This window comes from Entelurus aequoreus, linkage group LG22 (genome assembly GCF_033978785.1).
Source record: "Entelurus aequoreus isolate RoL-2023_Sb linkage group LG22, RoL_Eaeq_v1.1, whole genome shotgun sequence".
Classification (NCBI taxonomy): Eukaryota; Metazoa; Chordata; class Actinopteri; order Syngnathiformes; family Syngnathidae; genus Entelurus; species Entelurus aequoreus.
Window position 1 is genome coordinate 11,605,915 of NC_084752.1, and position 15,060 is coordinate 11,620,974.

The 15,060-nt window shown below is 39.8% G+C and overlaps 1 protein-coding gene across 8 annotated transcripts in view; it reads left to right on the forward strand.

Moving 5' to 3' along the window:
• rptor (regulatory associated protein of MTOR, complex 1) overlaps nt 1–15,060 on the forward strand; it is a 401,659-nt gene that overhangs the window by 366,092 nt on the left and 20,507 nt on the right. For 6 of the 8 annotated variants that reach the window (XR_009823861.1, XR_009823860.1, XM_062033466.1 and 3 more), the window contains one exon: nt 847–894. The exons of the other annotated variants lie outside the window; for them this stretch is intronic. Coding sequence is in view for 4 of the 6 variants with exons in the window: in XM_062033466.1 (XP_061889450.1) it covers nt 847–894 (48 nt within the window). In the remaining 2 variants the exon portion in view is untranslated. The remainder of the gene's footprint in view (nt 1–846; nt 895–15,060) is intronic. 8 annotated transcript variants of the gene reach the window in all.

Genomic DNA, 15,060 nt, shown 5'->3' on the forward strand with positions numbered 1-15,060 from the left:
TGAGAACATATTTAATGAGCCCCACGTGATGTCATGTAAATCCAAGCAATACAACACTAAAACATGAATGCTATTCTAAAAATTTAGGATCCTTTGAACCTTCCAGAATTCAACATTTTCCTCACAGCATTTCAGTTCCACTTCAGCAATTGCTACACAAATTGCCTTTTACAACTTTGCGTTATTTTTCCATTTGGAGCATAGCTTCAGTAAACGCGATAACGTCAAAGCTAATTAAAAATGACACAGGTCACTTTGTGCTGCCAAAATCTAAATCTCCTCTGTGGGCTCACACTCATTATTCTGATCCCATCTCATCCCTGCCCTCTGGTAAAGACTCCTCTGTGCTCTCTTTATTCATTCTGCAATAACCATTTCTGTTGTTCCTCTGCTTATTTTTTAATGGTTCTTCTTGTTTTGAGAGGCTGAACAAGGCAGCGTGTTTCCACTATTAATAAAATTACACATCCGCAGTCTTGCAAAAAATCATTTGATGCTCATGAATTGGCAGAGTTTTATTTAGCGCCCCAGGTTTTGGCTCACTTCCAGACTTATTCAGCAGCCTTTCTCCCTGCGGTAAAACCATTTGGATTTGTCTCTGTCAGGTTTTAAGGCTGAAGACTCACATGTCGGCATTTTTAACAATGGGGCATCTCTTTCTGCCCCTTGTCTACCCTGCCATTTAGGAAGTTCTCTGTTGGGACACAGAAGCCTTGTTCATCCCTCTGCCATGTGAATGAAAAGAAGGAACGCTGTGTTGTGTGCGTGCATTTTATTTTATCCGTGCTAATTTGTTGCTTGCTTTGTTGCATGCCTCCCTTCCATCTGCTCTCCGTTTGCTCACAGGTTTGGCCAGAAGGGTCTCCATCTATCTTGACCGGAGTAAGCAAGGAGGTGAGTGAGCTCCTTCTTTTTTCGTCTCTCTCGTGTGCAGTTTTAAGTACATTAAAATAAAACAACCGCAAGTTTGCTTTCGCTTCCCTGTGCCATCCTGACCATTCATACACTATATTGCCAAAAGTATTTGGCCGCCTGCCTTGACTCACATATGAACTTGAAGTGCCATCCCATTCCTAACCCATAGGGTTCAATATGATGTCGGTCCACCTTGTGCAGCTATTACAGCTTCAACTCTTCTGGGAAGGCTGTCCACAAGGTTGCGGAGTGTGTTTATAGGTATTTTCGACCATTCTTCCAAAAGCACCACACTGATGTTGGTCGAGAAGGCCTGGCTCTCAGTCTCCGTTCTAATTCATCGGGTTAAGGTCAGGACTCTGTGCAGGCCAGTCAAGTTCATCCACACCAGACTCTGTCATCCATGTCTTTATGGACCTTGCTTTGTGCACTGGTGCACAGTCATGTTGGAAGAGGAAGGGGCCCGCTCCAAGCTGATCTCACAAGTTTGGGAGCATGGAATTGTCCAAAATGTTTTGGTATCAAAGTTCCTTTCACTGGAACTAAGGGGCCAAGCCCAATTCCTGAAAAACAATCCATCACCATAATTCCTCCACCAAATTTCACACTCTGCACAATGCAGTCCGAAATGTACCGTTCTCCTGGCAACCTCCAAACCCAGACTCGTCCATCAGATTGCCAGATGGAAAAGCGTGATTCATCACTCCAGAAAACGCGTCTCCACTGCTCTAGAGTCCAGTGGCGACGTGCTTTGCATTGGACTTGGTGATGTATTGCTTAGATGCAGCTGCTCGGCCATGGAAACCCATTTCATGAAGCTCTCTGCGTACTGTACGTGGGCTAATTGGAAGGTCACATGAAGTTTGGAGCTCTGTAGCAACTGACTGTGCAGAATGTGGGCAACCTCTTTGCACTATGCACTTCAGCATCCGCTGACCCCTCTCTGTCAGTTTACGTGGCCTACCACTTGGTGGCTGAGTTGCTCCCAAACTCTTCCATTTTCTTATAATGAAGCTTAACTTGGGAATATTTAGGAGCGAGGAAATTTCACAGATTCCAACCATTGAAAAACTTTGTATAGTTCAAGACTTACGGTCATTTGAAAACATCACTGCACATCATAATGGCAGCTGCAGTTTACATCTTAAAGATCTAAAAAAAATTATTTGGGAATGTCCGGCGGGCCAGATTGAAAAGCTTAACGGGCCGCATGCGGGCCCCGGGCCTTAATTTGCCGAGGTCTGATCCAAGGGCTCCTATAAGCCGCAACTTACGCTTGGTCAGACATAGAACGCAAACCTGACTTAGTCCCACATCACTAAGCAGGCACGGCCATCTAAGGGTTAATAAATATACAGTGCATTCGTAAAGGATGCGCTTCACTTTTGTTATGTTGCAGCCTTATTTTAAAAGGGAATACATTCATTTGTGTTCTCAAAATTCTACACACAATACCCCATAATGTTAATTTTTTTATTTACAAATGTATTAAAAATATTAAAAATCACATGTACATACAGTCGCGATCAAAAGTTGACATACACTTGTAAAGAACATAATGTCATGGCTGTCTTGAGTTTCCAATAATTTCTACAACTCTTTATTTTTTTTTGTGATAGTGATTGGAGCACATACTTGTTGGTCACAAAAAACATTCATGAAGTTTGGTTCTTTTATGAATTTATTAATAATAATAATAATAATACCTGGGATTTATATAGCGCTTTTCTAAGTACCCCAAGTCGCTTTACATGTTAAAAACCCATCATTCATTCACACCTGGTGTGAATGATTATGGGTCTACTGAAAATGTGACCAACTCTGCTGGGTCAAAAGTATACATACAGCAATGTTAATATTTGGTTACATGTCCCTTTGCAAATTTCACTGCAATAAGGGGTTTTTGGTAGCCATCCACAAGCTTCTGGTTGAATTTTTGACTAATTAATGATTAATTATTAATGAAAATGAGTAAAATTAACTGTTAAAGGTTAGTACTATTAGTGGACCAGCAGCACGCACAATCATGTGTGCTTACGGACTGTATCCCTTGCAGACTGTATTGATATATATTGATATATAATGTAGGAACCAGAGTATTAATAATAGAAAGAAACAACCCTTTTGTGTGAATGAGTGTAAATGGGGGAGGGAGGTTTTTTGGGTTGGTGTACTAATTGTAAGTGTATCTTGTGTTTTTTATGTTGATTTAATAAAAAATAAAAAAACGATACCGATAATTTCAGATTATTACATTTTAAAGCATTTATCGACATCTCTAGTTTTAAGTGTATAATGGTTTGATAATATTAATACTGAAAATGTCGACTAAAATGACCCTTTTTTTTTTTTTTTTAAATGGCTGCTTTGGCTCTCCACTCCTATCTGAAGTCGACACAAGTGGTCCACCATGTATTAATTGGGCAAGTCGATATAAACGGGACTGACCTTAGCAGGTTACCCTGTAGTTACCCGTAATTTCTGGACTATAAGCCGCACCTGACTATAAGCCGCACCAGCTAAATTTAGGGGAAAATACAGATTGCTCCATATATAAGCCGTACCTGACTATAAGCCGCAGGGTTTTGATGTGTAATTACCGTAGTATATAGGGGTTCCTGCTACCACGGAGGGGAATGTCGGGACAGAGATGACTGTTTGGGAACGCAAAGCGTCCCATTTATTAACAATAAATCTTTCAATCATTCAATCAAACTTTCACATCTTTGACATGGCGAACAGCATTCATGCAGAGTACAAATAATAAAACGGTGCAAAGTAATACAAAGTGCTCGCCTGTACGTTATCAAAATAACCAGCCTACCGGTATATGAAAAGTCAGTCTTTAATCATTGTGTCATCGTCTTCCTCCTGTGTACTAAAACCACCGAAATCCTCTTCGTCGGTGCCGGAGAAGAACAGGCCGTAAATAAGCAGCACCGTTGTATAAGCCGCAGGGACCAGAACGAGGGGAAAAAGTAGCGGCTTATAGTCCGGAAATTACGGTACCTTTGTGACCATGTTTCATGCGTCACTTTGACTGAATGTCGGTGTACTGTAGCTGCACCATCAGGTGTATTTGTCCTATTAAAAGTTTCTGCTGGCATGTGGCGGAATATCACATTTTTCTTGTATTTTCACCATTGGAAAATAATGATTGGGTAGTATCAGGGAATAGTTAAGATGAAGGTCAGAGATAATTGGCTCAGTGCTTCACCTTCTGACAAAGGCAGAGTTTAAAAAAAAAGAATAATCGCCGCCTTCAACCAAACATTTTCCTTGGCTGATCCCTCACCCGCCATTGATGAAAGTAGTCCTGTCGCTAGTGTATCACTACTTAATTGGAAACATGCCGCTGCCACCCAGTATGTAGCAGTAGGACCAGCTTGTTAAACTCGGGAGGAAACAGTGAAATTAAAGGACGGTTGTGTGGCACACACTGAAAAGCTGTTCCTGTGCTGCTGCTGCATTAATATGCAGAGGCTGTCACAGGAACAGTAGCAGCAGAGTGTTGGGCAAAAAAGGAGGCAAGTGTTTCTTTAAGTAGACGTTTTCTCCTTAAGTAAGCCATGCAGGGCAAACATAGTTAAACAGTTGGATAGTCAGAGATGATGCTAAGGGGGCTTGAGAATCAGATGGGAAATTAAAGGGTCAAATAAATATTCTCATTATCAAGCTGTGAGTTCTCATCAAAGTTTGACATCAGTGGAAGTGAAGTTCTTGCATTGGAATTCCGATTAAGAACCATATTACTGAGTTGCAACCACGTGACTTAGAGACACTTAATGGGTAAGGTTCCCATATGGATACTGTCTATTTCAGTGGTTCTTAACCTGGGTTCGATCGAACCCTAGGGGTTCGGTGAGTCGGCCTCAGGGGTTCGGCGGAGGTCAAAACATACCCGACTCATCGTGTAAATAAAAACTTCTCCCTATCGGCGTATTACGGATACGGCAACAGCTGACTGACTTGCAGGTGTGTAATTTGTTGTGAGTTTATGCACTGTGTTGGTTTTGTTGTTTGAACAAGGTGATGTTCATGCACGGTTCATTTTATGCACCAGTAAAAAAACATGGTAACACTTTAGTATGGGGAACATATTCACCATTAATTAGTTGCTTATTAACATGCAAATTAGTAACATAATGGCTCTCAACTAGTCATTATTAAGTACTTATTAATGCCTTATTCGGCATGGCCTTATTATAACCCTAACCCTCTAACCCTGACCCGAACCCTAACCAAATAACTCTAAATTAAGTCTTTATTACTTAGAATATGTTCCCCTAGTGTCCAAATAACTCTAAATTAAGTCTTTGTTACGTAGAATATGTTCCCCATACTAAAGTGTTACCAAAAACACATAACTTTGTCTTGAATTTGAAATTTTTTTTTATTTATTTTTCACTAAAGAAGGGTTCGGTGAATGCGCATATGAAACTGGTGGGATTCGGTACCTCCAACAAGGTTCAGAACCACTGGTCTATTTACTTCCAGCTGTGCAGGTTTTGGCCGATTATAAAGGTTTTGGGCCAAATATAAAAGCCAGATATCAATAAAAAAAAAAAAAAGAAATGTGATTGAAAGGATCTATGCCACAGGCATACTAGCCAACCCTCCCGAATTTTCCGGGAGACTCCCGAATTTCAGTGCCTCTCCCGAAAATCTCCCGGGACAACCATTCTCCCGAATTTCTCCCGATTTCCAGCCGGACTTAAGGCACGCCCCCTCCAGGTCCGTGCGGACCTGAGTGAGGACAGCCTGTCGTCACGTCCGCTTGGCCAACCAAAAAGTAACCACAGAACATTATACTGTATAGTGGTTTGTGGTTACTTTTTGGTTGGCCAATGGTTTACGTTGTATTGCGCACCCTGACGGCAAGTGTGGGAGTCGGTTCTGAAGTATGAAGTAAAGAGACGTAACTTCATCACCTCGCCTGGTTATTGACTCCAACCCGGAATATTACACTGCCCATACCTATGCGCCTTCAAAGGATGTGCTACTGGCTGCAAAGCATTGCACTTTCAAATACAACAATGGGTAGAGAAGAGTGTTATGTGTGTATATGTGTAAATAAATGAACACTGAAATTCAAGTATTTATTTTATTTATATGTATATATATATATATATATATATATATATATATATATATATATATATATATATATATATATATATATATATATATATATATATATATATATATATATATTTATAATTCACTGAAAGTCAATTATTTATTTGACTTGAATTTTGAAATACTTGAATTTCAGTGAATTCTAGCTATAAATATACTCCTCCCCCCTTAACTCCACCCACCTCAATCCCCCCGCCCACCGACCCCCACAAAACTCCCGAATTTGGAGGTCTCAAGGTTGGCAAGTATGGCCACAAGTGTCAAACGCAAGGCCCGGGGGCCAGATGTGACCTGCCACTTCATTTTATTTGGCCCTCGAAAGCCTGGAAATAATATGTATCAATTAAGTACTGTCACTGTTCTTACTAAATGTATTATTTCTTTCTATTTTGGAAGAAAAAAAATAAATGTACTCTATGTAATCGCAAATTATGTTAACTTAAATATTGTCTATCTATGCAAAAATATATCATCAAACATCCAAACCATTTTTTTAAATAGAAAAAAATACTAATTACAATGATTTCAAAGCAAGTTATCCATCAAATTGTGCAATGTAAAAGTAGCAATAGATTTCATGGTAAAATTGTGAAATTTACTGTGGTTTTTACAGCTAAATGGAAAAAAACAGTACTTTTTTTTACTGTAATAAACTGTGGTGCCGTTTTGGCATTTACAGTAATCTACGGTTGTTGATTTGCAGTAAAAAAAAAAAACAACAAAAACTGGCAACTCAGGTGCCAAAATTTTACTGTAAAATTGCAGGTTTTTTTACTTACTGTAAAAAAACAAATGTAAATTTTACAGTAAAATTCTTGCAACTTAGCTGACTTTTTTTTTTTTACCATAAAAATAGCAGTACTGTTTTTTTATTTACAGTAATATACACTACATTTTGAGGTGAAATTATTGCAACTTACCATATTTTTTTAACATTTTAGTTTTTTTTTAAATCTACTAATAAAATGCTTTAAAAAATTGTGTAATAATTCACTGTTAGACGCGGCCCTCTGGGGCCAAACATAACTGCGATGTGGCCCTCAGTGAAAACGACTTTGACTCCTCTGGTCTATCTATGCATTATTAAAACACTCTTCTCAAGATTTAAAAGAGTCAACGTCTGGTCTACGTCAAACTATCTGGTCGACCACACTTTCTTCTACACTCGCAAGGAGTACAAGTACAAAAGTATGGAGGAAAATACTTAGAATCTGAATGGGTCCACGAATAAAGCATTAAGTCATGAAAGACCATACTGGACTTATTCATGCATTGGTAAATAACGTATTAGACTACATCAATTTACCAGCTCAGTTTATGAAATCAATTTAATCTGTGCTTGCCCTCCATCCAAACATCACAATTTTAATATACAGTACAGGCCAAAAATTTGGACACAGCTTCTCCTCATTTAAGGCGTTTTCTTTATTTTCATGACTATTTACATTGTAGATTGTCACTGAAGGCATCAGAACTATGAATGAACACATGTGGAGTTATGTACTTAACAAAAAAAGGTGAAATAACTGAAAACATGTTTTATATTCTAGTTTCTTCAAAATAGCCACCCTTTGCTCTGATTACTGCTTTGCACACTCTTGGCATTCTCTCCATGAGCTTCAAGAGGTAGTCACCTGAAATGGTTGTGCCTTATCAAGGCTGATTAGGGGACTTTCTTGCTTTATCGATGGGGTTGGGAACATCACTTGTGTTGTGAATGAGAAGGTGTGTCCAAACGTTTGGCCTGTACTGTATATCATGCCTTTTGTATAGAAAAAAACAAACTTTTAAATGAAAATTATTGTTTGAAAAACACTAACATAATCTACTACGAATAACTACAATAGTTTTATGAAGTAATATAATACTATTGTATTTATTTACTTATTGCATTTGAGTGACAGAGTTGACAGCAACAGACAATGACAAGTACTGTATATCGGCGTAAGATCCAGTGCTAATTTGTCGAGTCACGAGACAGAACAAGCTGAAACGGCATTCCTTAACTTCTCCATATTTTCATGGATAAATGTAGTTTGCAGTTTGAATGTTGTCGTGGCACGTAGGCTAGATTCTGCTTCAGAGTGGTGCCGACTGAGGGTGCTGTGGTGGGACTGCCTGGTCGGGTTGTCTACGTGGTTGGTTTTGTTTTTGATGGTTTATTTTTGTGATTGGGTGCGTGTTGTTCGGGTCTTCTCCTCCTCTAACTTTCTCAGTTTTGGTGGTTGGAGGGCAGGATTGGGTCAATATCTGGCTGTGGGCAATAACTGGCAGTGGCGGGAAGGCTCGGAACTCAAATGTATGCTTGCAGCTTAAAGCATAACAAAAGGCAGGAACTGCTCATACCTCAAAATATTTGTACCGTATTTTCCGGACCATAGGGCGCACCGGATTATAAGGCGCACTGCCAATGAGCGGGTCTATTCAGGTCTTTTTTCATACATAAGGCGCATTAAAGGGGTCATATTATGATTTTTTTTCTAAATGTAAAACACTTCCTTCTGGTCTACATAACATGTAATAGTGTTGCATAAATTATTTTTACAGATCATCTTTAAGACACTTTCTGACAATTCGCTTCAGGATGCGCTGTTTTGTGGGCGTTCTTATTTACGTGGTTCACCTTCGACAGCGTCTTCTCCCCGTCATTTTTGTTGTAGCGGTGTAGCGTGGGAGTGGAAGAAGTGTCAAAAGATGGCACTAACTGTTTCAATGACATTCAGACTTTACGTCAGTCAATAACGGAGCAGCATCTCCTCATCCGGAAACAACAACACCGGAAATGTGTCCCGTGAAAAACCGTCCGACCGGACCTCTCTAATAACTAAAGTTCCTTGAGTGAATAATGTATACTCACTACACCGGTAGTTTTTAGCGCTTCCATAGCGAGATGTAAGTTAGAAATTTACACTACTTTATATTAGAAATGGCAACAGCAGAGGATGAATGTCCCATAACAAGAAGATAGAGAAAACGAAGAAGCTTATCAACTACGGCATCAGCACGGACTACAGTGCCGTGCGCACATTTTCAGGACTTATGCAGATCCCAAATACACATCAGCAGGTTGGTTTTGCATAATATTGTGAAACAAAATGCCAGATAATATGTCTGCTAATGGGTGCTATTTTGCGGTCCTTATACACACACCATAGTAATACTTGTATCTCTGACTACGGTAGCCGTAATGGGCCGACAATCCATCAAGCGTTGCGGCTTCAAAGTCATACTAAAACATTTTGACAGATTCTTGAGTGCTGTGTGTAATGTTCTTTATTTTCAATGGAGCATTTAAAGTTTTGGTGTTGTTTACTGGCGTCACATTGCAGTCTACACATATCTCTTATGTGTGGCTACCATCTACTGGTCACACTTATCATTACACCATGTACCAAATATAATTGCTTCAAGGTCGGTAAGCACAACCAGAACAATTCCGTACATTAGGCGCACCGGGTTATAAGGCGCACCGTCGATTTTTTGAGAAAATGAATTTATTTTAAGTGCGCCTTATAGTCTGAACATACGGTAAGTTGAAGTACTAATGTATACAATTGCTCTCAAAATGATTCATCCAAACATTGCATCAACTATTCAATTTAATTTTGAATAGATGGCTATGTGAATTTCCGTTTAACGCTCCTAGTCAACCAACACCTTTGCGACTGCCTCAGTGAAAGTAGGACGTCTTGTCTCTTTAGCTTTCTAAGACACACACGGTGTGCCGCCTTACTTTTATCCCTTTTGTCTGGTGACTTGTTCACATTTGCTCTGTGAGAGCTTGCTGATTCGAACATCAGGGATGCATTGACGAGTGGAAGGGAGTCACAGTTAGAAGTAGTACTGTAGTGTCACTTTGCATTCAGGAGTGGCTCACAAACAAGCACAATAGGCTATTGAAGTGGCTAAGCCAGTCCCTAAACCTCCATAAAATTGATGGTGGAAGCTAAAACCTGGGTTGCCAAGCAACCACCTGGAAACCTCCAGGATTTGGAGAGTATCTGTGAAGAGAAGTGCGGCAAAATCCTTCTCTGGTGAACAACACAAGTCACAGCTGTGTCCTCTGTGCTTGGCGACGAGGGTTTGTCATCCGAGAGATTTTAGAGCAAATACTTATTTCTCGCAGTCAAATACAAATTAATTGATCATCTTTTATTTGATGCTTTTTTTTCAAGACTTTTGGATTGTGGAATGTCTTCCTTGTTGGGGATTATCAAGATGATTTGGTAATTAAGGTTTCCCTTCTGTCCACTTTTTTTAAAAGGGAACTGCACTTTTTTTTGCCTATCATTAACATTCCTTATGTAAGACAAGCAAATGGCGGCACATTCATTTAAAAATGCATCACATTTGCTTTATCTTTCGACGTCACTAATTACTACTCACTGCAGACATCATGAGAGCCAACCAACACATTTCAACATCACTTACTCTACAATGTCTGCTCTCACTAAAATGCAGATTCTTAGGATGTTGTTATATTCTCACTTAGATAAAGAATAATCCCCGCAAAGAAAAAGGCGGGTGGAACCATGCGTTTTTTTGTGTCTTCCTCCCCATTTCCGGGTCTAAATTGGAAGCCAAAGTTCATCAACTTGTCGGATCATGTCCTCATCCTTCTACTATAAAGGTGAGCGGTATTATTTATGACCTACAATAAACTTTCACCAGCCTATGATGTTAACATCGCCACACAAGCCAGTTAGCTCTCTGTAATCACGGCGCCGCTATAAATAGTTTTTCTGCATTAGCGGTTATAATTAAAATAGCACTAATACCGTATTTTCCGGACAATAAGGCGCACTTAAAATAATTTTTTTTTTCTCAAAAATGGACAGTGCGCCTTATAACCCGGTGCGTCTAATGTACGGAATAATTCTGGTTTTGATTACCGACCTCGAAGCAATTTCATTTGGTGCATTGTGAAATGATAAGTGTGACCAGTAGATGGCAGTCAAACATAAGAGATACGTGTAGACTGCACTATGATGGCCATATGACTCAAGTAAACAACACCAACATTGTATATGTTCCATTGAAAACATAGAACATTACACACGGCGCTCAAAAATCTATCAAAATGTTTTAGTACGACTTTGGTAAGCTATGAAGCCGCACCGCTTGGTGGATTGTACTGTGCTTCAACATACGAGGATTATTATGGTGTGTGTATAAGGGAAGACATGTCTGGCGTTTTGTTTCGCAATATTATGCAAACGCAACTTTTCTAATGTTCTGGTACCTGCTGATCTGTATTTGGGATCTGCATAAATCCTCAAAAATTGCGCGCGTCCGCCTTTGAAGTTTGTGGCGAAGCCGTAGTCGATAAGCTTCTTATTTTTCTCTATCTTCTTGTTATGGGACATTCATCCTCTGCTGTTGCCATATCTAATATAAAGTAGTGTAAAGTTCTTACTTTTATCTGTCAGTAAACTCGCCATGGAAGCGCTAAAACATACCGGTGTAGTGAGTTTACATTATTCACCCAAGGAACTCTAGTTATTAGAGTTCCGGCGTTGTTGTTTCCGGATGAGGAGATGCTGCTCCGTTATTGATTGAAGTAAAGTCTGAATGTCATTAAAACAGTTAGCTCCATCTTTTGACACTTCTTCCACTCCCATCCTTGCACGCTACACCGCTACAACAAAGATGACGGGGAGAAGACGCTGTCGAAGCCACGTAAATAATATTTTTATCAAAGAACCACCATCACATGTTATGTAGACCACAAGGAAGTGTTTTACATTTAGAAAATAATAAGACTCCTTTAATGCGCCCTATAATCCAGTGCGCCCTATGGTCTGGAAATATGGTAGGTTATTCATAATTTGGCAGGGTCGCTATTAACGGCATTCATTTCGCCCCTCAGAATGCCAGCCAGTCATACAAAGTTTATATAAATGTCATGGCAGCAAAGCGTCAGAGCATACTGAATAACGTCATTTTCTGTCCATGCATGCTGGGAAAGTCCCTGGTAATCCTGGGGAAGGCTTCTTGCTGGAGTCCTGGAGGACATTATCAAAGCAAATAGGATGAAACAAAGAGAGGGAGCGGAGACGTGGGAAGGTTTTAATGAGCTTCAGTGTTTGGGAGAGCAAGCCCATCACTGAAGATAATGGTGCAGAAAAAAATGAGCAAAGTGTCCACAGAGAGAAAGTGAAACAGAAAGCTTCATACTAAAAGAAGAGACAATTACTTTCTAAATAAATGCCTTTGGATGTCGTCTCAACACATTGGTGTAGTAACAAGGTGATCTGTTATCATTATTGAGCTTTATATCCAAGTTCAACGAGGCAAAGCACATCCTGCTTACATTAGTGTTGCTTAGTTTGATGCGATTAGTGGGGAAACTGCTCTCAGGCTGAAAATCGCAGACAGAGCAGAATTATGTTTTTTACAGTATGGGTGGTCAAATGTTAGTATTAATTTGATACCAATTAAATGCAGGGCCAATATTGCAGATACTGCTATGTTTTACTTGATTATGTAATGATTTTGTGATGCCTTTTGATGATCGCAATTACAATCGGATTAAAACACGGGACAAAATACAAAACCCAAAACCAGTGAAGTTGGCACGTTGTGTAAATGGTAAATAAAAACAGAATACAATGATTTGCAAATCCTTTTCAACTTATATTCAATTGAATAGACTGCAAAGAAAAGATACTTAATGTTCCAACTGAGAAACTTCCTTTTTTTTTTGCAAATAATCATTAACATAGAATGTAATGGCAGCAACACATTGCAAAAAAGTTGGCACAAGGGCATTTTTACCACTGTGTTACATGGCCTTTCCTTTTAAAAGAAAGGCCAATTTTTTAAGCTTTTCAGGTGGAATTCTTTCCCATTCTTGCTTGATGTACAGCTTAAGCTATTCAACAGTCCGGGGGTCTCCGTTGTGGTATTTTAGGCTTCATAATGCGCCACACATTTTCAATGCGAGACAGGTCTGGACTACAGGCAGGCCAGTCTAGTACCCGCACTCTTTTACTATGAAGCCACGCTGTTGTAACACATGGCTTGGCATTGTCTTGCTTAAATAAGCAGGGGCGTCCATGATAACGTTGCTTGTATGGCAACATATGTTGCTCCATAACCTGTATGTACCTTTCAGCAATAATGGCGCCTTCACAGATGTGTAAGTTACCCATGCCTTGGGCACTAATACACCCCCATACCATCACAGATGCTGGCTTTTCAACTTTGCGCCTATAACAATCCGGATGGTTCTTTTCCTCTTTGCTCCAGAGGACACGACGTCCATAGTCTCCAAAATAAATGTGAAATGTGGACTCGTCAGACCACAGAAGACTTTTCCACTTTGCATCAGTCCATCTTAGATGAGCTCGGGCCCAGCGAAGCCGGCTGCGTTTCTGGGTGTTGTTGATAAATGGCTTTTGCTTTGCATAGTAGAGTTTTAACTTGCACTTACAGATGTAGCGACGAACTGTAGTTACTGACAGTGGTTTTCTGAAGTGTTCCTGAGCCCATGTGGTGATATCCTTTACACAGTGATGTCGCTTTTTGATGCAGTACCGCCTGAGGGATCGAAGGTCACGGGCATTCAATGTTACGTGCAGTGATTTCTCCAGAGTCTCTGAATCTTTTGATGATATTACAGACCGTTGATGATGAAATTCCTAAATTCCTTGCAATGGCTTGTTGAGAAATGGTAAACTGTTGCTCACACATTTGTTCACAAAGTGGTGACCCTCGCCCCATCCTTGTTTGTGAATGTCTGAGCGTTTCATGGAGGCTGCTTTTACACCCAATCATGGCACCCACCTGTTCCCAATTAGTCTGTTCACCTGTGGGATGTTCCAAATAAGTGTTTGATGAGCATTCCTCAACATTCTCAGTCTGTTTTGCCACTTGTGCCAGCTTTTTTGAAACATGTTGCAGGCATCAAATTCCAAATGAGCTAATATTTGCAAGAAATAACAAAGTTTTCCAGTTTGAACGTTAAGTATGTTGTCTTTGCAGTCTATTCAATTGAATATAAGTTGAAAAGGATTTGCAAATCATTGTATACTGTTTTTATATACCATTTACACAACGTGCCAACTTCACTGGTTTTGGGGTTTGTACAAAAATGGCTTGTTAAGGGCCAAAAGTATGGGAAAGTGTGACCTAATTGACTAGCTGACCACCGGGACCCTGACACAGTTACAGAGAAACTTATTGTTGGAGGTTTTTTTATCAAAAGAAAATATTATTGATAAAAAATACTTGACGGGGAAAAAGACGCCATGATAGAATAATAGAAGCTACGCTCTTCATCTCCGAGAAAAAGCATGTTTTTGTGTGGAGGAATCTCCCGTTCTTTATCCGTCTCTCTATAACCCGCATTCCCTCATCACTGAGCTGCCAGCTTCAAAAGGAACGCCTCCTTTCTTCCCGTTGCCTCCGAGTTGAACCAGCATCAAAAGTGCCCCCCAGTGCGGCTGACAGAGCGTGCGCACCCCCCACCCGTGCCCTGATTACCGACAATGGGATGCCAGAGCGGGCCGGATGATGTCACAGGGGAGGATTTGAAGTAACCGCAAGGGGCCTGGGATTTCCTGACAACACAAATAGATTAAAAGGGTGGAAAGACCCGATACACAGATGCCTCCGTTTTGATGAGTCGTGATTCACAGCGAAGAAGGCGTGACAGCCTGGCTAGGTTTTTGGACCCTGACTTAGCCATGAGAGTCGTGATGTTGTACGAAAACAAGAAATACTAAAAAACAAAACAAGGACGACAGACATAGCTATGGAAAACTTTAAAAACGTATCATTTAAATAATAACCAGGGCTGTCAAACAATTGAAGTATGAAGTAAACTGTGATTAACTGTAGTTTGTTCACAGTTAATTTAGAATTAATCGTGATTAATTGCTAATAGATATAATTTGTTGTCATTAATAAGTGTAGAATAGACAGATAATTTTCACGTTTTTATTACCATTAGTTTGCTTTAACTAAATGTTTTTTTAAATATTGTGCTTTTTTTTAAAAGCT